This window comes from Aspergillus sydowii, assembly GCF_001890705.1.
Source record: "Aspergillus sydowii CBS 593.65 unplaced genomic scaffold ASPSYscaffold_6, whole genome shotgun sequence".
NCBI classification, from domain to species: Eukaryota; Fungi; Ascomycota; class Eurotiomycetes; order Eurotiales; family Aspergillaceae; genus Aspergillus; species Aspergillus sydowii.
This window is the reverse complement of record NW_024467864.1, coordinates 1,115,231-1,139,295: the sequence shown is the minus strand read 5'-3', so window position 1 is coordinate 1,139,295 and position 24,065 is coordinate 1,115,231. Positions and strand designations below refer to the sequence as shown.

The 24,065-nt window shown below is 50.8% G+C and overlaps 9 protein-coding genes across 9 annotated transcripts; 6 read left to right on the top strand and 3 right to left on the bottom strand.

Moving 5' to 3' along the window:
- Positions 1–106: 106 nt before the first annotated feature.
- Positions 107–1,695, top strand: ASPSYDRAFT_32274 (putative RNA binding protein; the record flags this gene model as incomplete). Its single annotated transcript, XM_040844957.1, has 7 exons — positions 107–145; positions 213–278; positions 561–592; positions 662–699; positions 776–836; positions 891–960; positions 1,021–1,695. 7 exons carry the CDS (start codon positions 107–109, stop codon positions 1,693–1,695), a joined length of 981 nt encoding a protein of 326 aa, XP_040702019.1.
- A 346-nt stretch (positions 1,696–2,041) lies between these two features.
- On the bottom strand, positions 2,042–3,386 carry ASPSYDRAFT_90398 (WD40 repeat domain-containing protein; the record flags this gene model as incomplete). The annotated part of the gene is made up of 6 exons (XM_040852330.1): positions 2,042–2,178; positions 2,249–2,880; positions 2,956–3,051; positions 3,115–3,154; positions 3,206–3,319; positions 3,377–3,386. The coding sequence occupies 6 exons, from the start codon at positions 3,384–3,386 to the stop codon at positions 2,042–2,044; spliced, it is 1,029 nt and encodes a 342-aa protein (XP_040702018.1).
- Positions 3,387–4,161: 775 nt separating this feature from the next.
- On the top strand, positions 4,162–6,909 carry ASPSYDRAFT_46238 (WD repeat PLAP family protein). The gene is made up of 3 exons (XM_040847180.1): positions 4,162–4,358; positions 4,453–4,906; positions 4,959–6,909. Exons 1-3 carry the CDS (start codon positions 4,311–4,313, stop codon positions 6,806–6,808), a joined length of 2,352 nt encoding a protein of 783 aa, XP_040702017.1. The 5' UTR covers positions 4,162–4,310; the 3' UTR covers positions 6,809–6,909.
- On the bottom strand, positions 6,901–8,115 carry ASPSYDRAFT_46236 (NADHX epimerase). The gene is made up of 4 exons (XM_040847179.1): positions 7,912–8,115; positions 7,736–7,844; positions 7,603–7,668; positions 6,901–7,513 (listed from the first exon to the last, which is right to left on the bottom strand). Exons 1-4 carry the CDS (start codon positions 7,921–7,923, stop codon positions 6,981–6,983), a joined length of 720 nt encoding a protein of 239 aa, XP_040702016.1. The 5' UTR covers positions 7,924–8,115; the 3' UTR covers positions 6,901–6,980.
- A 327-nt stretch (positions 8,116–8,442) lies between these two features.
- ASPSYDRAFT_90395 (M20 family metallopeptidase) lies at positions 8,443–10,243 on the bottom strand (the record flags this gene model as incomplete). Its single annotated transcript, XM_040852329.1, has 3 exons — positions 8,443–8,597; positions 8,653–9,857; positions 9,909–10,243. 3 exons carry the CDS (start codon positions 10,241–10,243, stop codon positions 8,443–8,445), a joined length of 1,695 nt encoding a protein of 564 aa, XP_040702015.1.
- Positions 10,244–11,573: 1,330 nt separating this feature from the next.
- On the top strand, positions 11,574–14,498 carry ASPSYDRAFT_79397 (OPT family oligopeptide transporter; the record flags this gene model as incomplete). Its single annotated transcript, XM_040850998.1, has 12 exons — positions 11,574–11,845; positions 11,903–12,108; positions 12,155–12,228; positions 12,283–12,319; positions 12,369–12,493; positions 12,547–12,795; positions 12,847–13,122; positions 13,256–13,290; positions 13,343–13,378; positions 13,430–13,626; positions 13,677–13,786; positions 13,846–14,498. The coding sequence occupies 12 exons, from the start codon at positions 11,574–11,576 to the stop codon at positions 14,470–14,472; spliced, it is 2,244 nt and encodes a 747-aa protein (XP_040702014.1). The 3' UTR covers positions 14,473–14,498.
- A 524-nt stretch (positions 14,499–15,022) lies between these two features.
- On the top strand, positions 15,023–15,637 carry ASPSYDRAFT_58719 (mitochondrial 37S ribosomal protein bS16m; the record flags this gene model as incomplete). The annotated part of the gene is made up of 3 exons (XM_040849583.1): positions 15,023–15,099; positions 15,257–15,452; positions 15,593–15,637. The coding sequence occupies 3 exons, from the start codon at positions 15,023–15,025 to the stop codon at positions 15,635–15,637; spliced, it is 318 nt and encodes a 105-aa protein (XP_040702013.1).
- Positions 15,638–18,636: 2,999 nt separating this feature from the next.
- On the top strand, positions 18,637–20,520 carry ASPSYDRAFT_153669 (RNA-binding protein; the record flags this gene model as incomplete). The annotated part of the gene is made up of 1 exon (XM_040842309.1): positions 18,637–20,520. One exon carries the CDS (start codon positions 18,637–18,639, stop codon positions 20,518–20,520), a length of 1,884 nt encoding a protein of 627 aa, XP_040702012.1.
- Positions 20,521–21,821: 1,301 nt separating this feature from the next.
- On the top strand, positions 21,822–23,831 carry ASPSYDRAFT_46232 (mitochondrial 37S ribosomal protein mS45). Its single transcript, XM_040847178.1, has 2 exons — positions 21,822–22,449; positions 22,670–23,831. The coding sequence occupies exons 1-2, from the start codon at positions 21,964–21,966 to the stop codon at positions 23,360–23,362; spliced, it is 1,179 nt and encodes a 392-aa protein (XP_040702011.1). The 5' UTR covers positions 21,822–21,963; the 3' UTR covers positions 23,363–23,831.
- The last annotated feature ends 234 nt before the right edge of the window (positions 23,832–24,065 follow it).

The following is a 24,065-nucleotide window of genomic DNA, read 5'->3' as shown; positions in this document are numbered from 1 at the left end:
TTGATTTTCTTCTACTTATTGGGTGTACTACATATTCCGATATTTTATTCGTTTTACCTTTTGCTTCCTTCCATTCCTCTGCACATCTCTTATTCGCGTCCGAAAAATGGACCGCAGCTTGGATGAGATCATCGCAGAGCGCCCGGTAAGGCTTTCAACCCTCTCTGGTCATTTCGTCTTCATTGAACTCCGCTGACATACTCTTATAGCAGAGGCAGAATCGCGGCCAGAACAGAGGTGGCCGCAACCAAGGCCGCCGCTCAAATGGCGTAAAAAAGGTACCATCCCGCCCCGACCTCAAGCAACCCAAACGACCGCATTCACTAACCGGCTGCCCTTTGTCCAATGCCCAGGTCCTTCCTCCTCCTCCTCTCCTTTCGCGCCTTTCTTCAACACTGTGATAAGCAAAAATCGGTGGTCCCGTGATTATTTGTCCTTCGGATACACCTGTCCTGAAGGCTGCGAAAATCGCCACAGAAAAGAATAATGCAGCAGTTCCATGATAGATAACCTGATTTGATTTCGGGCTGACCTTGTTTCTCTTGATCTGATCACAACAGCCTTATAGAGATGAACGTGTTGACTTGGATCTGTACGGCGAACCTACTACTCTTTGTGATTCCGTGTTGGTTTACTGATGAGTTCTTTCGTGGAAATATAGGGATTGGGTCCATGACAAATATGAAGACGACCGAGACAGTACGTTTTTAAAACCTACCTTTACAACAACGACGTTTGGTACCTCGTGGCTTTGGTTCTTACGCACGTTTTTCAGCACGCCCGTCCCGTGGCTCTCGACGGCCTCGCGGTGACCGATACTCCCCGTCTCCGGAACGGTATGATTTATTAGGTTGTCTACTTTGATGCGATTGGCGCTAATCAAGTACTAGGGGCGCGCCTTCGGGAACCAGACTTCGCATTGAGAATCTCCACTACGATATCACAGAGACCGATCTCGAAGTACGTACGATACTCTCTGGAAATTTGAGATCACAAGTTCTAACAAGATTCGCCCATTAGGAGTTATTCTGTCGGATTGGATCCATCTCGAATGTATCTCTCGTCTATGACCGCGCCGGACGCTCCGAAGGAGTTGCCTATGTTACGTATGCCCGCCACAGCGATGCGAGAACAGCGATCGCGGAGTTCGATGGTGCCAACGCCAAGGGTCAACCCATTCGTATCTCGATAACTTCATCCGCGCCACGACGAGGCCGGAATCCATTCGACAACGTCGAAAAACCAAAGGGTAGCCTCTTTGACCGCGTTGAGAGACCGGGCGGTCGCGACGCTCGCAGTTTAAGCCCCACTGGAAGCCGGAGCGAAAGCGCTGAGGATGGCGGACGCCGTCGTCGTGGCCGTCGCGGAGGTGCAAACTACCGCCGCAGCGACGTATCCAAGCCTGCTCCCGAACACATCGATCGTTACATCCCTGGTCAACGGTCCCCCGTCCGCCGCGGTGGTGGTGGTCGACGACAGGGAGGCGAGAACAGAGAATCCCGCCGTGGTGGCAACCCGCGACCCAAGAAGACACAGGAGGAACTCGACCAGGAGATGGAGGATTACTGGGGTAGTGGTGCCGCCCCTGGTGCAGCTGAAGAGGCAGAGCAGACAGCACCTGCTCCCGCGGCCGCTGCTGCTGAGCCCGCCGCGGCAGCGCCGGCTGGTGACGACGATATCGACATGATTGAATAGAGGAAATTTGTCAACATTTGGTGTGATATTGCGGCGCTGATCTCTCATTTCTATCTTGTAACTTCCTATGTATGGCCCAGGTTGCAATTTTTTATAATCAAAAGCGAACCTGGGATATGCGTTTAGTTATCTTTGGATCTGGTTTAGAATCTATTCTCGTCCCCAGTAAACTAAACAACCGTTATATTCTACACGTAGTATAGGTCATGGCACACCCACTGTACAACTCATATGTACGGTGATAGGGAGATTAAGCCTACAAGCGCGGTTCACTATTATGTTCTTATTATACTAGTATATCGGCTATACACTTGTCTTTATTGTATTGGAAGATTCTTTCTTCATCTCAGCGCCACAAACCATACGGCTCTCTACAAGCCTTCCAGAGCTTGATCGTTCCGTCCTCACTTCCAGTTCCGTATAATTTGCCGTCGGGCGAGAAACTGACAGACCAGATAGGGCCGTGATGGCCCTTCTGAACTTCTGTTATGTGTTAGTCCAGTTCTCTATAATGGTAGGTGAAATGTAAAATTAGAGGGGCAAAGAGTCATACCCAGCTCTTCATCCGTATGCAGGTCGTATACGCGCGCCCAAGTGTCATCCGCACTCCCGGTAACCAGACGTGCGGTATCATTGTTCACTGCCGCACTGGCAACTTCATATCGGAAATCGATCTTCTTGAGGAGTCTACCGGGGTTGAGTCCGTCGAAAAGGTAGACGCTCTTCCCAGCGGCGACGGAAAGGATACCCGGGTCGTTCGGGCGAGATGCGAGAGTGTTCAGTTCACAGCTACCGATGTTGCCATCGACAGTGTATTCGACGACTGGGTGACGGGAGCGGAGATCCCACCAGCGGATTTTGCGGTCGTCAGCGGCTGTTGTGAGGATGTTGTAGTCGCGATTCCAGATGATAGATTTGATGATGCCGCCGTGGACGCCGGGACCGATTTCATAGCTTGTCGCGGGGGCGCCATTATCTGCTGCTGCAGTTGGTGATGGGGCTGTTGGGGAGGAGCCGTTGCTACTGCCGCCGCTTCGTGTTAGATCGAAGATTCGGAGCTTTTTCTCGTAGCCGCCGGTTGCGAGGACTTGGGGAGATGGTTGGAGAGGGAACGCGACCGCTCGGACAATGTGGTTGTGTTGGAGAGTATGCAGAGATTCGCCTGTATGGGTATCCCAGACCTTGCTGTGTGCGTGAAAGGGAGTTGTTATTCAATTGGTCGTAGGGACTTGCGCTTATAGATTGGTGGATGACACTCACGCCGAGAAATCCGCAGCAGCAGTTGCAGCTATGTTAGCGTCGGTCGACAGGCGAGCTTGCCATACCGCTCCTTTGTGACCGAGGAACGTGCCGATCCTGAAATAGCGGTTAGTTGATTGTCCCCGGGTGCGGAGCTGCAGAGGAATAGCCGAATCATACCAATCGCCGGTGATACCATCCCGAAGCATGGGATTGTTATCTGGTAGAATTAGCCGGTCTGAGGAGAGAAGTTGTCTGCAATGTTACCAACCTTTACAGGCTGAAACAAGATAATATTGGTCGTCCTCAACAGTGGACGAAAAACTAATATGCGGCACAGGACGAGAGTGTCCGTGGCAAGTTAAAGGCACAACTTTAGGGATATCTAGGGCTCAATTGTCAGCGGCCAGGGGATAAAACGCGGAAGATTATGGCAGCATACCTGAAGCCATAATGAGGTCAAATTTCGAGCAGAAATGGGGATATCAATTCCAGAATGGCCGTTAACAATGCAAAGATGAGATGTCCAACCCAGAGATAAGCCGAAGGCCCGTCGACGAAGAAAATATGTATTTGCACAAAGTAGCCCGAATATCGCGTGAGAGAGGGATTGCTAGAAATACAGAAGGAAATTCGTCGGTCTCATCAAGTCATCAGCGCTGGAAAGGGCGGGGTTCTGTATAGAAACGACGGCAAACGAAGAGAATGACGAGTCCTGGGAGAGGGAGTGGAGAAGCTAGAGAAAGCAGGCCTAATATCGAGTCAACAAAAGACTGTACCGGCCACCCGCAATGACACCCGTCTGAAAAGCGTTTTGGAAGGGAACGGAGACTCCAGCCCAGAAGTGAGCATGAAGGCAACTTTTGAAGCTTGTTCAAGTCATCGGCGCTGCTGGCGGAGAGCACAGCGAGAGGCGCTAGTCCGTATACGGCTAGCTGTCCAGCACGTGAGGGGTATACTTTGACAGCGGCATCGGCCACCTGAAATGGTAATCAACAAGTAGTACAGGGCATATGTATGGGGCAAAAAGGGTCACCACTGGAAGAGCTACATTACTTGGCGAAGTCAACATCACCAGCTCCACCATGAAGTGCAGCGGTCAGTTTCGCCCTGATTATTCAAGATTCTATACTTCTAGCAGCTTCTGGGTCTCACCGCCCACATGACGCCCCTCTTTCACTGGCAGATCGGCCGGAGCTGCCAGGGTGGAACTGGGATGCCTGTGGCCACGAGCCTCCCCGGAGTCGGGGTCACTCAACTCATCGTCTACCTTCCTTTCATCTCTCGACCTCTTTCTCCCTTGGCCTTCTCAATCCGTCCTCCTCATCTCCATCCGATTATCACTTCCCAACCCCGACCCCTTCCTCTGTGTATGTATGCCTGAATTCAAGATCTCCGCTGCCTTGGAGGGCCACGGCGATGATGTAAGGAAGCTCCCCGCTCTCGCTGTGTTGACAACACAGGGTGACCAAATCCCCGCGACGCACCCTCGTTAACAATTTTGTTGTTTCCCATCAGGTTCGCGCTGTGGCCTTTCCAAATTCAAATGCTGTTTTTTCTGCTTCTCGTGATGCCACTGTTCGGCTCTGGAAGCTTGTATCCAGCCCTCCTCCGACGTACGACTATACAATCGTCTCTCATGGTTCAGCATTCATCAACGCCCTAGCATATTACCCCCCGACTCCCGAATTCCCTGAAGGACTAGTCTTCTCAGGGGGACAAGACACAATTATCGAAGCCAGACAACCCGGCAAGACTGGGAATGACAATGCGGATGCTATGCTCCTAGGCCACGCCCATACAGTCTGTGCATTGGATGTGTGTCCGGAAGGGGGTTGGGTCGTTAGTGGAAGCTGGGATTCCACTGCACGGCTTTGGAAAGTCGGCAAATGGGAGTCTGAAGTTGTATTGGAAGATCATCAGGGGAGTGTATGGGCAGTGCTGGCCTACGACAAGGATACCATAATCACAGGTAAGCACGACTTCTGATGCGAGCCTGGTCCAATACTAATTTATATTACAAGGCTGTGCGGACAAAATAATTCGGATATTCAATACGTCCGGAAAACTACTAAAAGCCATCAAAGACTCTCGTGATGTCGTTCGAGCCTTGTGCAAACTCCCACCCTCCCATCCTACTGGTGCGCAATTTGCCTCTGCAAGCAATGACGGGGTAATCCGTCTATTCACCCTGAATGGCGATCTTGTTGCTGAGCTCAACGGCCACGAGAGCTTTATTTATTCCCTGGCCGTCTTGCCATCCGGTGAGCTGGTCAGCTCTGGTGAAGATCGCACAGTACGTGTCTGGAACGACACGCAGTGTGTGCAGACCATCACCCACCCTGCGATCTCAGTTTGGAGTGTTGCAGTTTGCGAAGAGAACGGCGATATTGCAACAGGAGCAAGCGATCGCGTAACCCGGGTTTTCACAAGATCATCAGAGAGACAGGCGAGTGCCGAGATGGTCCAACAGTTCGAAACGGCTGTAAAGGAATCAGCAATTCCCGAACAGCAGGTCGGAAAAATCAACAAAGAGAAACTACCCGGGCCTGAGTTCTTACAGCAAAAATCCGGTACTAAGGATGGCCAAGTGCAAATGATCGCTGAGGCAAACGGCAGTGTCACTGCTCATACATGGTCAGCCGCCTTGGGGAGATGGGAATCGGTAGGTACTGTGGTGGATTCTGCCGGCAGTAGCGGAAGGAAAACAGAATACCTGGGTCAGGACTACGACTATGTGTTTGATGTTGATGTGGAAGATGGGAAACCCCCCCTTAAACTTCCATACAACCTCTCCCAGAATCCATATGAAGCCGCGACCAAGTTTATCGGCGACAACGAGTTGCCGATGAGTTATCTCGATCAAGTTGCTCAGTTTATCGTTCAAAATACGCAGGGTGCAACTATCGGCCAGTCCACTCAGGATACTGGCTCCGATCCGTGGGGCCAAGATAAACGCTATCGACCTGGGGACGCTTCTGCCGAGTCAGGGAGTATCCCTGAATCACGCCCGAAAGTTCTTCCACAAAAAACCTATCTTTCCATTAAGACAGCCAATCTTAAAGTGATCTGCAAAAAGCTACAGGAACTAAATGACAAACTTGTCTCTGAGGGTTCGAAGGAGCTGTCCTTGAGTCCTTCAGAGGTGGATACTGTGGTCTCGTTATGCAATGAGCTGGAAACTACGGGCTCTTTGAAAGACTCGCCAGCTGTCGAAGCAGGTGTGAATCTTCTCTTTAAGGTTGTAACAGCTTGGCCGGCAGCGAATAGGTTACCTGGTCTTGACGTCCTCCGGCTCTTTGCTGCTGCCACGCCTGTGACGGCCACGGCAGACTACCATGGCAAAGACCTGATCAGCGGGATTATCGAAAGTGGAATATTCAACGCACCGCTAAATGTCAACAACGCAATGCTATCGGTCCGATTGTTCGCCAACCTCTTTGAAACTAAGGCTGGTCGTGAGCTTGTTATACGTCAATTCGACCAGATCATCACCGCTCTCAAGACATGTCTGGCTAACAGTGGGACTTCACCAAACCGCAACCTTACCATTGCTGTGGCGACACTTTATATCAACATAGCAGTGTACTCCACATCCGAAGGGAGGAATACAAGCTCCGAATCTAGCGAACGGGGCTTGGTGCTTCTGGAAGAAATTCAACGGATGCTTTCTGGCGAGAAAGACTCTGAGGCAGTCTATCGCAGTCTTGTTGCTTTGGGAACCTTGGTTAATGAACTAGAGAGCGAGGTCAAGACTGCTGCTAAAGAGGTTTATGATGCTAATGCGATCCTGCAAACCATCTCAAGCTCCGGTCTTGGGAAGGAACCAAGAACCAAGAGCATCGTTTCTGAGATCAAAGAGGCTTTGCCGTAGATGGGTTGTTAATTGACTACTTCGTTGATAGCGTACATGTATGCTTCGAGATACGCCGATATGACCATCCAATAGATTTTTTTTTCCCCTCTTTTTTTTTTTCCACAACACTTACGCCCAGTAACACACTTAATTAATATATCCTAGACATCTAACATAGAGAAAGCAATGCTCAAAGCCTCCCCTCAGCATCAACCCCAACCTCCACCACCTGGTCAATCCCCTGATACTGCGGTAAATCCAAACCATACTTCCCCGCAATATCCTTCGTCAAGAACCTCCCACCAACAAAATGCTTCCCCTTATAAAACTTCACACAAGGCTTCGGCGCCGTCAAGCTAATCAAATACTCCGGCATAAATCCGCTCCCGGGTCCATCCTTCGGCGGACCCTGTTCAATATCCCAACTACTCGGCGCATCAACAGCCAGGACAGGCGCGGCCGCCTTCTCCATTGCCGAGATGATCTCTGGGAACGGGTCACGGAGGGGCCCGCCGAACGAGAACCCGAAAATCGCGTCGACGATCAGGGATGTTTTTCCCAGGGTGGACTGGAAGTCGGAGGGCGCGACGAAGGGGATGGAGAGTTGCGAGAGCTGGGTTTTTAGGCAACTGTAGAGCTCCTTTTTGCCTTCTTTTGGGTAGTAGATTGATGGGGTGTATCCGTAGTGTGCTAGGTGGCGGGCTGCGACGAGGCCATCGCCTCCTTTTTTTTGCGTTGAGTGACGGGTTAGCTTGGTTGGTTGTCGGTGTAGTAGGGTTGGGGTTCACTGGGGTGAGGGGGGGAGGGAGTACCGTTGTTCCCTGGGCCGCAGATGACAAGGATATTCTTTCCTGCACTTGGGGGGTGGACGCGGTAGACTGCGTTGTTATAGAGTTAGATTACGGACAGGACCGAATGGCTTTGTAAAATTGTTGTCTCTCTCACCTGCTTGCGATACAGAGAGACCGGCGAGTTCCATCAATTGGTCGAGGGAGAAACCGCCGGTCCCGATGAGGTCTTCATCTAGAGAGGCCGCATCTTTGGAGGAAATTGCCTAGTGCTGATTAGATTTTGTGATTTGTAGGACCAGACGCAATATTTTATGATTGAAAGCTCCATACCTTGAGGGCCATACTTGCGGATCTGTGGTAGGACCTTATAGATGCGGGGAAGGCAAAGCGGCGGGCGAGGAGTGCGGGGCTGATCATACAATCACTCCTGGGGGCTCTTGAGCTTTTCTTGTGGAGGAATTACTGAAATAGACACTTGAGATCAGGCAGACTTGAGTCTTGGGGAGGTGTTATGTAGGAGTAACCAAAAAGTTGGAGGATGGGAAGCTCTCCTCGAGCTCTACGTCACTCAAACGTTGACAGCTTCCGAATTGGTCTTAGTACTGCTTGTTGCCTGAGGCGTCAGAGATGCTCAGCCTGCCCTAACCAAGCCAAAAAGACATCTATGTTTGTAACGAAATAGCTAACTGATATAAAAATTATAAATACATAAGACCCTATTTTCTGAGAAATTTTTTTGAATCAATCAAGTATTTGGAACAAAGAGGATACGAAACCGCTTCGGACGACACAGAAAGGTAGGAAATCAATATCGTATAAACAGTCAACCAATTGTTATTAATAGCTATCTTAATACATAGTTCATACATCCGCTGCATCAAAGTTGCGGATAAAGTCATAGTAGAACTTGACAACATTCAAGTGGTCAAAAATGCTCACACGCTCATCAACGGTGTGGATGTTGTCAAGTCCGCGGCCGACAGCTGGCGTCCACCTATAAACATTGCGGGTAAGGTCTGATGTGACTGTCAGTATGGATAATATGGACCTATTCTCAATACGGAAACTTACTCAAATAGTATCTTGTGTCGGTATTCCCAGTCATGATGTCTCCAATCGGCACCACGGTCTTGCCCTCTGATCCAAAAGTGTGTCTGATCGTTCCCGAGAAAACATCCCACACCGAGTCGTCGGCAGGAGACAAGGGTGCTGCTTCAGCCTTTGTGGCCCGGACGGCAAGGCTCCCGTTGTAGTCGACGTCGTCTCCATCGCGACGTTTCAGATCGCTGCGAGGAGTGTCATCTGGATGAAGTCCGGCAACATGGTCGTGGTATTCCTTGTCACCATCAAAAGCGTCAACCCGAAGACCATACTTCTTGACAACGTCCCCAATCACTTGGATGGCCTTGTGTTGAACGTCTACAGGCCTCTGGTGGTGTGCAACCCGATGGTTAACGGCCAGAGTAACAACCTCCGGCATGGCGTTGATCTTAACTCCGCCCTCGATCAGGTCAACAGCCTGCGAAGTCTGAACAACAAAGCGGTTCAATGGTGTAGTGTTGGCGAATTCCACTGCAAGGCCTTCAAAGTCACCATTCCTTAGTAGCTCTTCGATCTTGGGCTGCGTGTTGGGCGAGTAGCGCGCTTGACACACAAGACGCTTGTGGATGGGGCTGTCCTTGGTTATCACAGGCTCATAGGGATTAGACTCAAGGGCAACAACAATCTCAGAGATAATGCCAATGCCCGTATGCGGCAGGGGAACAGAGCTGTGGCCACCTTTGGCACGGAGCTCGAAGAAGAGATTGATATTGCCCTTTTCCGTAATCGCGGGATGCACATATACGGTGTTTCCATCAAGCGGCTGCGAGCCGAAACCGCCTTCGTCAAGGATGATAGCGGCGCTGTCATCGCCGTATCTTTCGTGGAGTACCTTGCTGATCTGCTCAGCGCCTTGGTTGAGGCCGACTTCTTCGTCAAACCCGAAGGCTAGGATTACAGTTCGCCTTGGTTCCCAGTCAGACTCGGATAGAAGGCCCTCGATAGCGGACAGAATGCCCGTGAGACTGTTTTTGTCGTCGGATGCACCACGGCCCCAGATGTACTCGCCGTCAAAGTGTGCTTCGAAAGGCGGATACGTCCATGTGGATACATCAGCAACAGGGACCACATCCTGGTGCGCGAGAAGGACAGTAGGCTTTAGAGAGGGATCAGAGCCTTCTAACGTATAAAGCAGTCCAAAGGTATTAATCTTCTCTAGCTTGGCCCGCTTATGACTTGCCCTAGTCAGCACCAGCGACTATTCAAACGCGGAGCTTGAGACTTACAGTGTGGGATACGTCTTTTGAATAACCGGGAAGAGCTCGTAGAACGGATTCCACCGTTCGTCCTCGCCGATTTCGCCCAGATCATCGTAGGAGACAGACGGGACCCGCACAATTGCCTGGTGGCGCTTCACCTGCCGTTCCAATGCCTCGTCTGACGAGAATAGGCTCGCAGCCGATGGTAGCCCATCACCAGCAGGATCGAGAACCGGCGGCAGATCGCATTTAAAGTCAGAATCGAGATTCCCAACCGTCATCGGCGTCTGGCCGAAAAAGGGCAGCACGAAAGCCGAGGTGCTGACGATGTTGGCCAGGAGCAGAAGTTGTGCAGATACCATGTTTATCCTGCTCAAATCTCAATTACCATGACACAGTATAAATCAATTGGTAAATGATAAAATGAGAAATGCTAATCAGCAACATTCGGAGGGAGAGGCGGATTGTTGGGGAGGGGAGAGTTGGAGACGATGGAAGTTCGGCAATTAAATAGTGGAGCTCCGACTGAACTACAGTAACAGGGGATGATGACATATACCAGCTCATCATATACTTGGTTATTTCTACGGATTGGGCTACGGGGATGCATTAGAGATTGGTGTTGAAACACTCCATCACCACTTGGAGTATCCAGTGGAGGAGGCCTAGTACCTAGCAGCTCATTCTATGCTGGCATGGCGCAATACGCACGCTCTGGAGAGTCTGGCCGTGTCTTCACTAATTACCACCGGCAGTCTACTCTTCTGGATGGAGTATACCTTGTTTGAACATAATAGTCCATGGTTGTCTGTCTCAAAAACAGCCTTGTCTGGCAGAGGTTCACAGACACATTCCCCAGTACCTGTGCAACGAGGACCGATGGTGAGATTTGCGCCTATTATGAGACATACCCCAAGCTAATATCACGCGATTGAGGAATAAAGTACGATACGAGCTCGGATTCCAGACCTTGGCTGCAAATCTGAGTGGTAAAATCCTTCACGCGGAGAAGGCATTCCGCTGAGAACTGGCTTATAGTTCGGAAGACCAGCTACTCACGAGAACCCCTCCAGCATAATTTAGGTATAATCCGAGATAATCAGCGGGTAAAGCGCCACTAATAGCTGGCGGGCCTTCTATGAAAAGCTCGGCGAGCCCTAATTCCCGGCCCCTCATTGCACCTTTCGCCCCATTTTTGCACCATGTCTGACTTTCCCAAAAGAATCTAGACGATTGGCGAAGGCCAATACGCAAAGGCCATAACCTGGTCTTCTCTTCCTGGGAGCTTTTAGCCCCGGTTTAAAGCGTCCCCCGGCATGCAGCTTGGACCCCTGTCATGGCGAAATGCCCTAAATTGATGCGGGCTAGGTGGCGCATTGGCCCTGGCGTTACGAATAGTCCTCTTATCATTGCGAATAGACTGGAGATATCTGTAGTGGCACACCTTTCCTATTCAAAGGTTTTTCTCCGGCAAGGTGGGCGTGGGATACCCAGTGGCACGACTCTTATGTCCCGTGTGGATGGCATCCTTATCTGAGACTACCTGTCGGTATCATTTGCACCAAGCATTGCACAATCATGCTCTACTGCGGGGGATACCTAGTGATTGGATCTGATAATGGTATAAGTAGGTGAGTAGGCAAGTACTGGCTTCAGGATAGATCCCTGCCGATAGCAATCCTCAGCACCAACATGGCTCAGCGACAAGAACCACAGGAGCTCCCGACTGAGAAAGTGCAGTCGCCAGAGGTTAAGGACCTGGAATCAGTTAACAAGAAAGAGATCGACTCTTCTGACGAGTCTCAATATGACTTTGACTCCGCCGAGTTCAAGAACATTCCCGAGTTGGTGCGGACTGTCGTTAGCTTCGAGGACGACCCTTCGCTTCCTGTCTTGACTTTCCGTTCGATACTCCTCTCAGCAATATTCTGTACAATCGGCAGTATTGTTTCTCAGCTGTCCTAGTACGTCTTGGTTCCAAAGACTTGGTATTGAAGCGTTATGACTTATTGTGCCACCAGCTTCCGCACGACATATGCGCCTTTCCCAGTATTCTTTGTGATTTTGGCATCCGATCCTCTTGGTCGCTTTCTCGCACGCATCCTACCAGCCTACAAGGTACCGTTGGGGAGATTTTCATTCTCCCTGAATCCTGGGCCATGGTCAACCAAGGAGCACGCAATTGTTGGTATTGCCGCCAATGCTGGGAGTCAAGGTCAATGGGCTAGTAAGGAGTTCTCTTGCTATTGTTTATACCAAACTAATGTTAGAAGCGTTTCTGCCTACAAACGCTGCCTTGTACTATGATATAACCATGAACCCAGCAGTCGCCTTGTTCTTTGGCTGGGTATGTTACGCATCGCATTCATACAGGCTAAACATGATGCTGACCGAGGACTAGGGCTCTTCCCTGCTTGGCTTTGCATTTGCGGCAATGGGTATGTTGGTTACGAGTTTCATATACATGCCCTAACTAACCTGTATTAGTCCGGTCACTCCTGATAGATGACCCCGAATTCATGTTCCCTTTGTCCCTGCAACAAGTGACGCTCTACCGAAGTATGGATACTAGAAACAGATCCGAGCAGAAAAGGGCCAAGGATCAGATGAAGGTAAACTACTCACCTAGAAACGTTCCGCATTCGCCCGCTGACTGGGCTCTAAGATGTTTTGGATTCTGCTCCTGGCCACGTTTGTGTGGCAGTTCCTGCCAGAATATCTCTTCCCCTTCGTAGCATCTCTGGCTCCGCTGTGCTGGTTTGCAAGCCGCAACCATACAGTCAACTTCATCGGGGCTGGTCGTGGAGGCATGGGACTGCTAAACATAACCCTGAACTGGTCCAATATCACTTCAACCGTGGTCACGTACCCATACAGTGTGCAAGTCATTATCTTTCTAGCATTCGTGTTGACGGTGAGTTTGTTCCACGGGTCTTCTGTCAGATAACTGTCTAATTTCCTCCAGTGTTGGATTTTAATTCCTATTGCGTATTTCGGAAACCTCTGGGGGTCGCCAACTTACGATATCATGTCTAATGAAGTATTTCAAAAGAACGGGTCGGCGTATCCGTTGAATGATCTGAGTATGTATCTGTATCGTTTCCCAATGATGGCGGAATATATACTGATACGGCTTCAAGTCTACGTTGATTCTGGGGGTATGCAACACGTCAACGAGACCAGGTACGAGGAAGTAGGGCTTGCCTACTCAGGGGCCCAGTATACATGGCAGATCTTCATGGTAAAGTCCGCATCCAATATCTCTCGCTTCCGTCTTTGCTGACATGTCCGCAGTGGATGGCCTCGTATATGTCCTCCTATGTCTGGTGTGCTCTGTTTCTGGGCCCTAAAATCTACAAACAATGGAAGGCCAGAAAGCAGTCGGTGCTTATCATCAGGACAGATTGAGGTAAGCCACAGTCTTCACATTTGTATAAGTTACTGCCACTGACTGATGATAGTCGAATTATCCAACAGTACCCTGGTATGACCAAATGGTAAGATATCCCCATCCTCCACTACGTGCGCTCAAGTAACGAATGTGATAGGGAGTGGGTTGCACTCACTCTGGTGCCATTTTTCATGCTTCTTGGGGTAGTCGTCTCCAAGGCCATCTACATGCCCATCTGGACGTACTTTATAGCGCTGGGCTTCGGCGCGGCGGCAATGTTGCCAATGAGCTTTGTGTATGCCCTGTCAGGCTTCTCTGTCAAAGTCGGCTTTTTCAACGAGCTGATATATGGATGTGAGTGGCGTACTATGTGTACTCTTCAACGCAACTAAGGTTACTCGCAGACATGATTGAGGCCAAGGGCTCATCCCGACATCCCTTGGGCCAACTCGCTTATCGGATTATCTCTGGCAATGTATGGTACGACGCGAGAGTCGTGCTAGAGGATCAAAAGGTCTGATCTCTAGATCCCAAACTCATCATGTTATTAAATTGTATTAATTGTATACCCAGATCGGCCACTACCTCCACATCCCACCCCGCCAAGTCATCGGCATCCAAATAATAGCCAACATGCTCGCCCTCCCCATCAACTACGGCGTGATGCGGTGGGTCGTCGCCAGCAAATTCGACTACGTGAGCGGCCGCAAACCCGACCCGCTAGGCCAAGGGACAGGCCAGGAATTCCAATCCTACAACACAGCAGGGATCCAGTTCGCGCTCGTCGGGCCCCGCAAGCTCTTCGCATCGGCCTTCTTCAAGCCCATCCTGTGGGGGTTTCTCGCCGGCGCAGTCGCACCCTGCCTGATGTGGGTGCTGCACCGGAGCAAGAGATTCCCGCGCGCGCGGTTCGATCTGTGGAATACGACGATCTTCTTTGCGTCTGCGGCGGTCTTTTACGGGAACCTGAGTACCGGCCCGTTTACGACGTTCCTCGTGGGCACGTTTACGAATTTCTTCCTGTATCGGTATAGGAGGGTGTTTTGGAATAAGTGGGCTTACATCAGTGGGGCGGCGTTGGATACGGGGTTCAATGCTAATCTGTTGTTTATCTTCATTTTTTTGGGGACCACGGGGACGAAGATGGTGCATTGGTGGGGGAATAATGCTGATAGTATTGAGAGGTGTTTTGCGCTGTAGTGATGGCGAGGTATACTAGATATAAGGGTTAGACAAAAGGTGTTGCTGTACTTGAAGCTTATTGATCTAATCAACCTCGGACAGGCTGACGCGAACAACTTGATTTTTTCATGTTTTATTCAAGAACACTAGATTTCTTGAAATGGTATAGAAATAAAAAAGTGTTGCGCAAATTATCGCCAGGCATTGACAGTGTCAGAATATATAGTTCAGATGAGTAACAAACCGCAACATTTGACCAAGTCACAACATATTGGCTAAACGCCATCAAATCTCCATGAACTATAAATTATATGCATTACACATTACCTCCAATCAGAGCAGTCAATTGTTTTGTATAGCTCTTGTTCTCCAGCATAAGTTACTCAGTTACTGAGTATGTACAGCTTATATAAGCACACACTAACCTCTTCAAGAATCCGGATCAACAAATCCCCGACAAGTTTTGGCAATCGACGCCGGGGATTTTGGCCATCGCCGCAACAGCTGTCTTCGGCGCATCCAGTCAATCCATGCTCACCTCACCCCTCTAATCGACATACCCGCCAGCATGGTCGTCCGCATTCGCCTCGCCCGGTTCGGGAACAAACACCAGCCGTTTTATAACATTGTCGTCGCCCAAGCGAGGTATGTCGCTCCCGTTCTGCCTCTGCCATTCTGCCGTTTTGTTTAAGAGTGGTTCTCGCGGTCCTGAACTTGAACTTGAACTGGACTTGTGTCCCGCTATAAATCATGCCTGATACGGAAGAATTGAACAATCACTTACTCGTCCCGTCGTAAACAGATCAGCCCGCAACTCGAAGCCCCTGGAGGTAATCGGGACGCTGAACCCGGTCCCGCAACGACCTACGAATCTATCCGACGAGGAGGCCGCGCGCGCGAGAGCATACAAGGAGATTTCGCTGGATCGGTCCCGAGCGAAGTATTGGCTTGGTGTGGGTGCACAGCCGAGTGATTCGGTTTGGCGGTTATTGAACTTGGTATGCTTTGCCTTCTTTTTTTTTTTTTTTTCTTCCCCTTTGTCCATGGAAATCAATTGTTGGACTTTTGGAAGGAGGAAGGAAGGGGAACTGTCTACGAGATGAATTGATGGGTGGAATAAAGGCTAATGTGTGCGCAGGCTGGCCTTGTTCAACAGAAGCAGGAACCTCCAAAGTCAACATGAAAACGCTATGACACCGAGGACTGACTCCGGTTGCCCTGGATTTGTTTTGGTCGGGCCACGCGGATCGGCGGAGATGGATGAGCCTGTCTGTTTCTGATAGGGCTGTGTCCGGTTTGATGGTTTCATGTGGCTGGGTATTTGGCAACTTCGCTGTGGCTGTGGGAAAGGCCCCAAGGCCCAACTATTGTGCTCATGCTCACTGCTCCCGGCATTTCTTTGGCGTTATGAGATTGGATCATTTTGGCATATGGGGATCCAAAAACTGTATTGTACATTGCTTGTATATTAGGGATATCATGATAAGCTAACTGAAGTTTGAACGTTGTCATTACTATTCATTCTAGCACCGGAAGTTTTGAGTGACTAGGCTACGCTATTAGGGTCTCAAATTTCGCATAGACTCGTAAAGTAGTCAGAGTTGCCTTTACACGGATGTTCACGTCCGGGAGCCAGTCAACCACGTTTGGAGGTGGCACCCCATGAGGCGCTCAGGCAATTCTCTGGCAGAAGCCAGCGACACGTTTCCAGACAACGGTCCGAAAGTATATATCCGCGCAATTATGGACATGGACATGTATCGAATCGAATTGGTTTCAGATACATCGTCAGCGTGCCTTCAAATGACTTCAAGCCATGCCCGGAATCGTGCACTCAGACTCGAGGATGATCTCAAGAATCTCCCCTTGCCCCTCCGGCAGGGAATAATCGACAAGCCAATCCCATCGTGCGCTTGGGGTGCCAGGCCTGTTGAGATGGTTGAGAGGGCGCATGGAAGAAGATGATTGGTGGGCGCGAGGAATTTCAGCTGGGAAGATCAGCAAGAGGTCTGCCTTATTGCTGTGGAATTAATCCTGGTGGCAGTTGGTCGAAGTTAAGCTGCCGGGCCCAGTCTGACATGGGGATCATCTCGCGGACTGCCTAATCGTCGATGCATCTGGCATCGGCGGTGCCTATCCAGGAACCATCTGGTTGGCCCGCTTTGTCCTGGAGGAAGATGATCCTGGCTTCGTTCTGGTGCCAGAGTCAGTCAGCAGTTAAAAGACAGTGGCGCGCATGTCCTTTTGTCACTGATGTCACGATGTGCTTATCAATATGCGCCCTGGAGGGCTAGACTTCCTCTCACATCCGTCAACCGCATCCTTCAAGTAGCTTGTTTTGGTCCGCTGCGGTGGTTTTATGCGATCACATGGCAATAATACCCAGAGCCTACTCCGTAAGTGACTAAAAAAGTCCACGTCGACCAGTTCCTGGAGGATGGAGCTCTGGCCTGTTTAGGCCTTATTACGTCGGTATTAAGCCGGCGGCATTTGCCCAAGGAGTCGTAGTTTGGGCTGCCCACTGGCGATGGGATGGAAGGAAGCTCTCGAAAACCCTCCGCAATCCACGGAAAGGGGATTTCTGGTAGCGCAGGCTATGGTGGCACAAAGGCAACCCCTCGCCCGTCAGGTGGATATTCATTATTCGACGCTGAAGCAGTGACGTGTTTTTGGCTTTTTGCGAACTGCATCCTTTCCTCGAGATCAGAATAATGAGGGACGAGAGATCGCGATGGATTACGGCTCAGTTACGCTCGGTCTTGAAGTACTTGATCTTGACCGTGGATGGAGGCCTCTGGAATGCGGGACCGATATGTCTGTCGTCCAAGCGCAGGGCGGACGCAAGGGCTGGATAAGATTAAGACGCATAACCCGGAAGCATTTTGCGCAGCCGGCCGTTTCCTGCCAGGTGTGGAATGGTGATGATGCTGATTATCTTCCCTCGACTTGAAGCTGTAGAGTTGATCGTAATACCAGTACGGCGATAACGAACGGGCCACTTCCCCGGCTCGCTTCGGCGCACGCACCACGTTTGCTTTCGGACCATGAATGAATGCTCGCTGCACCCGGCAAGGCAGAGTTGTCATGTAATCCAAGAACACGGCGTCATCGACGGATTTCCCGTACATTCATTGCCAGGCCATTGTTTGGTGGGCTCGTCTCAGGGGCATTCACATGGGAGACCAGCGGCGTCTGGGGCAGTCTGATGCGCATCCGGCGCGGGTCTGGATAGCGCGTCCGAGTCGTGTCATCTCGAATCTCGATGCCGAGACGCGCCCAGCGGGAATGAGTGCAGACTGCAGACTGCAGCTGAACTGCTCGCCGGTAACGTAATTTTGGTAACGCCAGGTTGCCTCGACCCATGGATGGGCCCGGTTTCTCACCCTCCCAAAAGTCCTCGAGCATCATCCAAAGTCCTCCCAAAGGACCGTCCCGGACTTGCTGTCTCCTGTCTAGCCCGAGTGTCTTTTATTCATGCTCGAGGCAGCGCTGCACCATCAGTCCATCACTGCCTGCGCTTCGGGGCCACCTGCTACATAAAACTGCCCTCTTACTGCCACCCCTCCTCCCCCCAACTCTCCCAGTAACTCTATCGGTTCCCTGTCACTGAGTCTGCGCTAACTCTGGCCCGGCATCCACCTCCTCTGCCCGTCCCAGACTCTCTCCCTCCTCGTCTCCTCCCCCCTGCTCCCTCTCCCTCTCCGTCCTGTCCTGGTTTCCCTGTCGCCATTTTTTTAATTTCTGCTCGTTCAGACGTTCCATTCATCTGCGTCTCTCCTTTGCATCTTACTCTTTCTATCTGACTGGCGATCCATTTACTATTCCCCCCGTGTCCCGCTCGCATCCTCGGTCCGTCGCATTAACCTCGATTTTCTGCTTAATTGTCTGGACCCTTGTCCTATCTTGTATCGCATCAGCAACCCCCCTGGGAATCTTTATTGCGAGGCATTCCGCGGCATCGAGTAACTCGTTTGTCCTGTTGTCCTCAACTGCCAAAATTTATCGCTCCTGCGTCCTGCTGAACTTTGATATACCTGTCAACTCCTCTCGCCCCCGGTCCGCGCCCCTTACCTGTGCCTATCCTGCCGAGCGACTCGACTCAACAACTTCGTGCTGCAACGTCGCCCCGCGTGCATCCTTATCAAGCGACTCGATTCCTCCTGAGTTTTTCAGTCTCGAGGCATGACTGGCACTTCGAACCAGTCCAACCGTACAAGTCCGCGGTCCTATAGCACTTCTCAGCGCACGCCCTCCGCTTCATCGTCGGGCGCGTCGCCTCCACACCAGCCGCTTTCTTCTTTCCAGGCGCCTTCGACGGCCCAGAATGCGATGTCGACCGACGTGTATCACTCCGCGTCGCAGGCTGCGAACCCTCTAGGCCCCGATTTCTCGTCCTATTCCTTTTCGCCACTCAGCCCCTCCTCTTCCTTCGATAACGTCCCCCCAAATACTTCCTCGTTCGATACTGTGTCGTCCGCCGCCATGCGCCTCGCTGACTCGGATCGGTCGGCGCAGAACCTCAACGGTTTCATCCGACAAGCCGATGTGGTGGGCGGTGGCGCGATCTTGATGCGAAAGCTGCCCAAGAATATGAGTCGCGAGGCCTTGCGCAGCATGTTTCTATTTTCCAACGAACTGCTGGATGCTGATTTCGTACATTCCGACCTTCCAGAAGACAAAGGGTTCCTAAGTGCGATCGCGCGCTTCAGCAGCCTGTCGGCAGCGGAAGAGGCACGAGCCTTGCTCGATGGCAAGCCCAACTCGAAGAACGACGCCACCATGGTGGTCGACATTTACAACAATGGCCCGTCTGCCCCATTCATCCCGCGGCGCAATACAATTGATCATTCCGCCAGCCGCCTGCTAGGCAACGGGCCATCGACTCGACAGTCGCGTTTCAATGGTACTTTCCAAACAATGGAGAAGTTATCGTCAGCCAATCCAGCCGGTTCTTCCGCAAACGAGTCTGCTCCGCCATCTTCCGAAGCCAACTCTCGCCTCCATAATATCTTCGCTCCTCAGTCGCCGATCGGTAATGGCGTCCCTGAGTTTCAACGCATAAGCGGCAAGTCCATGATTGATCAAGATATTGATGAGGATACCGGAGAGCTGCTGAAGGATCCGGTTGGCTACGCTGAAAATGGACACACTGGCCCCGTATCGGCTCCGCGGCGGTCTACCAACCCCCAAATTCCCACCAGTCATTTCGCCAACCTGTCCCTGACAACAAACATAACGTCCCCGCCAGTGCAAAACTACACCCCCGGTGGTTCCTCGCACATGAACGTTTCAACCCCATCATCGGCTTATCCTCAAGCTATGAATGGGACCGTGGCCAATCCTGCGTTTCCCTACGGTTCCCAGCATACAGCCCGGCACAGCTTCCCGGCCGCCAACCCGAACGATATGAATCCACCTTGTAACACCCTGTATGTGGGCAACCTCCCACCAGACACCCAAGAGGAGGAACTCAAAGCTCTCTTCTCGAAACAGCGTGGCTACAAGCGCCTCTGTTTCCGGAACAAGCAAAACGGGCCCATGTGCTTTGTGGAGTTTGAGGATGTACGCACCGCCGGCAAGACTCTCAACGAACTATATGGCTACAAACTCTCTAATAGTATCAAAACGGGAATACGTTTGAGCTTCTCGAAGAACCCGCTTGGTGTCCGGTCAGGACAACAAGGCTCTATGAGTTCGTCTAGTTCTCTCGCAGCGCAAGGTGCTATGCAAGGAAACACCGGTGTTAGTGGGATATCAAGCCATATGTTCTCGACGGTCAGTGGACCACCTCCTGGGTTGTCCACGCCGCCCGGCTTGATGCCTCCGATGGGGCTTAGGAACAACGGTGCTATGCATCCCTCCGGCTATTCTCATGGACATGTACCTCTGAACGGGATGAATGGCTCATTCAATCCCAACCCAGGTTTGGGAATCCGAGGGAATCCGCTGAACCCGGTGATGATACCACCTCAACCGTTGCACAACGGTGCAGCGAATGGCGGTAATATTGGACAACGCTCAGGCAACGCAACCCCGAATTATCCCGATTACATGATGGGGCGCTAGAAAACACGATGTTTTGTACGGGATCAACGTCCGACATGTTTGAACGAATACTGGTATATCCGGCGCATTAGGGGACTTTGTTTGTTTTTACCGGCTAGACAGCATTTGGAGGGTCTCCTGCCCCTCAGGATACAGGAGTAAGGATATTCGGACTCTGAACTTCTTCGGCTCGCTTCTTATGGTTACTTCCGCTTGGACATCGTGGCATTTCTTTCCCTTCTCAGCCTACCCCCTTTTTTTTTTCATTTTCATATCCTTCAATCTTTCTTCTTTTCGTTTCCTTTTTTCACACACCACCTTGGTAGCATGGGATTGTGGGCGCCGTTTTCAGCTTGCTTGTTTAGGGATTATTGCATCTTACTAGGTAGTCTGTTGCTGTGTTTTGATGTCATTTGATACCTCTGAGGGCCGTGAACGATTTTATGTCAGCAAGTTATGCTGTTTTGTTTTGTTTGGCTTTTGTTATGTTCTTTTGTCTTTGTTTTCTGAGCACTGTGTCCATACCCTTTGTTTGCCCAGCTTTCTGCCATTCTTCAGATTATATTCTTGGGGATTCTTGCATGAGATTCTCTCTACTCCGTGTTTAATGATATTGATTGCTTTGCATTATTGATTACCTGGCGTCCCTTTCTTGCACTAGCGGTGTTGTTTCTTTGCTTAGCTCTCGGTCTCTAATCTCATTATTTGCATCTGCATTACCTATTCCTGGTTGTTTCTCCCACCTGATTCTCTTAATCAGACAAAGCTCGAAGAGGGGGGGAAGAGATGAGATAAGGGTCGAAAGACGAAGGGCCCAGCATGACCACCATGGCTACGACAATTTCACTCCTCTCATAAATTCATACAATAAATTTTGCACCGGAAGGCAACCGTCATTCAAGAGCGGCGTTTACGAAGGTATACACCGAGATACTATTGGGGTTGACTATCTGAGCGAGATATGTCATGTATTGCGTCGTGATTTTTCTTCTTGCACCATTATTTAATTTCTTCTGCACTTCGGAATGGAGGCTATTTTTTCTTTTAACTTATTGTCTTTTTCTTGTTTTGCCTGCTGGGCTTGGTTTGAGAGGTTGGGAAGAGGCGCATGCTTTATTTTGTTAATTATGAGTCAAGATATGTTTTGCGCAAATGAGTTCGATACAGCGGTAAAATTGAGTAGCTTCTCTGAAATAATAATTGCATAATGCCTGGGTATAGTCACTTATACTTCGGAGTAGAGATGGTCATGTTGGGGTGGCGTCACGTGAGACAACGCCGAAAAGTTTCTTCGTCTTCCAGTTCGGCCCCTGCGGGAAATCAACATCTACTCTGCGATTTCACCACCTCACCCATTGAGCTCTACCCATATACCCCGGGCACTCGCCCACAGTAATACGTTTTTCTTCCTTCCTTTATTTTTGCTCGTGAGCTGGTCGCCCGTCGACCTTGCACTTGCCCACAATGCCTCCCCGGATACAATCGCAGCGTGTCTCCAATTCCCTTCTCCCGTACCTTTCCTCTCCTTCATCCTCCTCTACCACTAGAATCCCCCTCTCATCCTCATCATGCTCTCCCTCTCCCTCGTCTTCCCGATCATTCTCTTCAACACAACACACACAAACGCAACGGCGAAGAGAAATGATCTCGTGGCTTCAAGGCGAAGGAGCCGTGCTCAAAACCCACACTCCGGGCGAGCCTAACTACCTCTCCACCGTTCTTTCGCGCAGAAGGACGCCGCAAGCTGGGCCATCCCGGCGGCCATTCCCTCAGAATCCAGCCTTCGTCAGTGAGAGCATTTTGAGTGAGGAATTGCGAAATGAAATCTACCAGCAGGTGGTGGTGAGGAAGAAGAGCATTCGCGCTGTCAGTGCGGAAATGGGCGTTGATATGAGGAGAGTCGCGGCTGTGTGCCGGTTAGTTGAAATTGAGAACCGGTGGCGGCAACAGGTATGATTACTTTCTTTACTTTTGCTTTTGTTTCTTCTGTGTTTTCCTGTCCTCCACATGCAATGATGAGACAACAAAAAAATTATCGATTAGTCTTTACGATCCCAGACTTCTGGGGATGTGTACAACGCCTAAAATCCTGATTTGCATACCACTAGCCATGGCTTGATTGAACTCGCGAATATTGGTTTATACGCGTTCTAACCGTGTTCCAAAACAGGGGAAACCATTGGCACTGCCATATGCCCGCTCAGTCCATGAAATGATCCCAACGACTCCATTGTACGAAGACGCTCGTTCCCAACGCGAGAAACCTCATGAGTCAATTAACGACCTCCCCGCCCACCGCCTTACTGATGCACAAATCTTCTACCCCGTCTCTGAGTCCCGCCACTTCACCCGCTCTGATGCTGGTCGCGTATTCTCTGCTGCACCAGCTCGCCTGCACAGCGTGGTTGCTAAGGAGGTAGCCAACCCGGATGAGACCGTGAGCCGCATCACACAGAACCCATCGAAAATCGAAACCGTTGGCAAGGGCGCCGACGAGCAAGCCGTCCTCCAGGCTGCCGACGTTCGTATTCCACACCCATACCTCGTCGCCTACGAGCGTGACCGCGAAGCTCGGCCCGAGGAGCGCAAGGAGGTTTTCAAGGCTCACGCCGAGCGCCTTGAGAAGGAAGAGGCCGCCGAGAAGGAACGCAAGCGTATCGCCGAGGAGCGTCGTGGGCGCAAACTGTCCCACGTCAAGCCCGAGTCCTCCCGCTTCGAGTTCCGCATCGAGGATATCACTGTGAGCAGGGAGACCACCGGCACCGATGGCCGTGGCCACAAAGCTCCTGGACGGAGATACGGTGTGCCCAGCTATGAGCGGAAGAAGGGCCAGGTCAAGATCCCCACACGTGTGGTGGTCTAAGCAGAAGTTTACCATACGGGGGATGCTTTATGTGATTCAGATGTACTACTACCACTACTATTATACTCCTGTATTTCTTCTACACTTTGTACAAATATTCGCTTAGGACTGAATATATCCTAATTCGATCGAGCTAGCGCCTTTGTTTCTTATATCTGATGGGAAGGTACCACCGTGGCTAATAGTTACCACGCTGGTAGACTTGGAAGGTGCGACTGCAGGTTCACTGTAGTGGAGTGGCGAGATATGTGCCTGCCTTTTTGGGATATGAGGAGTCGGTCCCGACGTACTTTCTTGCTTCATCATGGACCTAATGGATATCTCCGATTTCGTGTATGCATTCTTGTAATGTAATTCCCAGGGCACAACAGTGATAACTACATCGGGACGCAGGCTGGATATGTGCGCGCTTAAAGAGCTGGGTGGATGCACACCGACTCCAGCTGGTGAATCCTGACTTGTACAGAGTTAGACCTTCCCACTAAGTTCCATTTGTACCGTCGTATTTTTGTTGATATAGATGCCATGGCATGGGGGTAAAAAATCCCGGGGCCAAATCACATGTTGAACTGTTGATAGTAGTGGAACTTTAGCAAGGGCACGTGAAGCCATGCAAGGAGAACGTGAGCCGACGGACCCTTGACCTAAAGTGCGTGCCGTGCCTTACCTTGAAGTTTGAACCAAGAAACGAGGTATCATATCG

Excerpts from the sequence above, each read along its gene's own strand:
- ASPSYDRAFT_46238 (XM_040847180.1), top strand. The coding sequence starts at position 4,311 with ATGCCTGAATTCAAGATCTCCGCTGCCTTGGAGGGCCACGGCGATGAT. Across the intron at positions 4,359-4,452 it reads TGGAGGGCCACGGCGATGAT|GTTCGCGCTGTGGCCTTTCC; the intron begins GTAAGGAAGCTC and ends GTTTCCCATCAG. Across the intron at positions 4,907-4,958 it reads CAAGGATACCATAATCACAG|GCTGTGCGGACAAAATAATT; the intron begins GTAAGCACGACT and ends TTATATTACAAG.
- ASPSYDRAFT_46236 (XM_040847179.1), bottom strand. Across the intron at positions 7,669-7,735 it reads TCTCTCTGTATCGCAAGCAG|TCTACCGCGTCCACCCCCCA; the intron begins GTGAGAGAGACA and ends ATAACAACGCAG. Across the intron at positions 7,514-7,602 it reads CTGCGGCCCAGGGAACAACG|GAGGCGATGGCCTCGTCGCA; the intron begins GTACTCCCTCCC and ends CGCAAAAAAAAG.
- ASPSYDRAFT_46232 (XM_040847178.1), top strand. The coding sequence starts at position 21,964 with ATGCCTCCCCGGATACAATCGCAGCGTGTCTCCAATTCCCTTCTCCCG. Across the intron at positions 22,450-22,669 it reads AGAACCGGTGGCGGCAACAG|GGGAAACCATTGGCACTGCC; the intron begins GTATGATTACTT and ends GTTCCAAAACAG.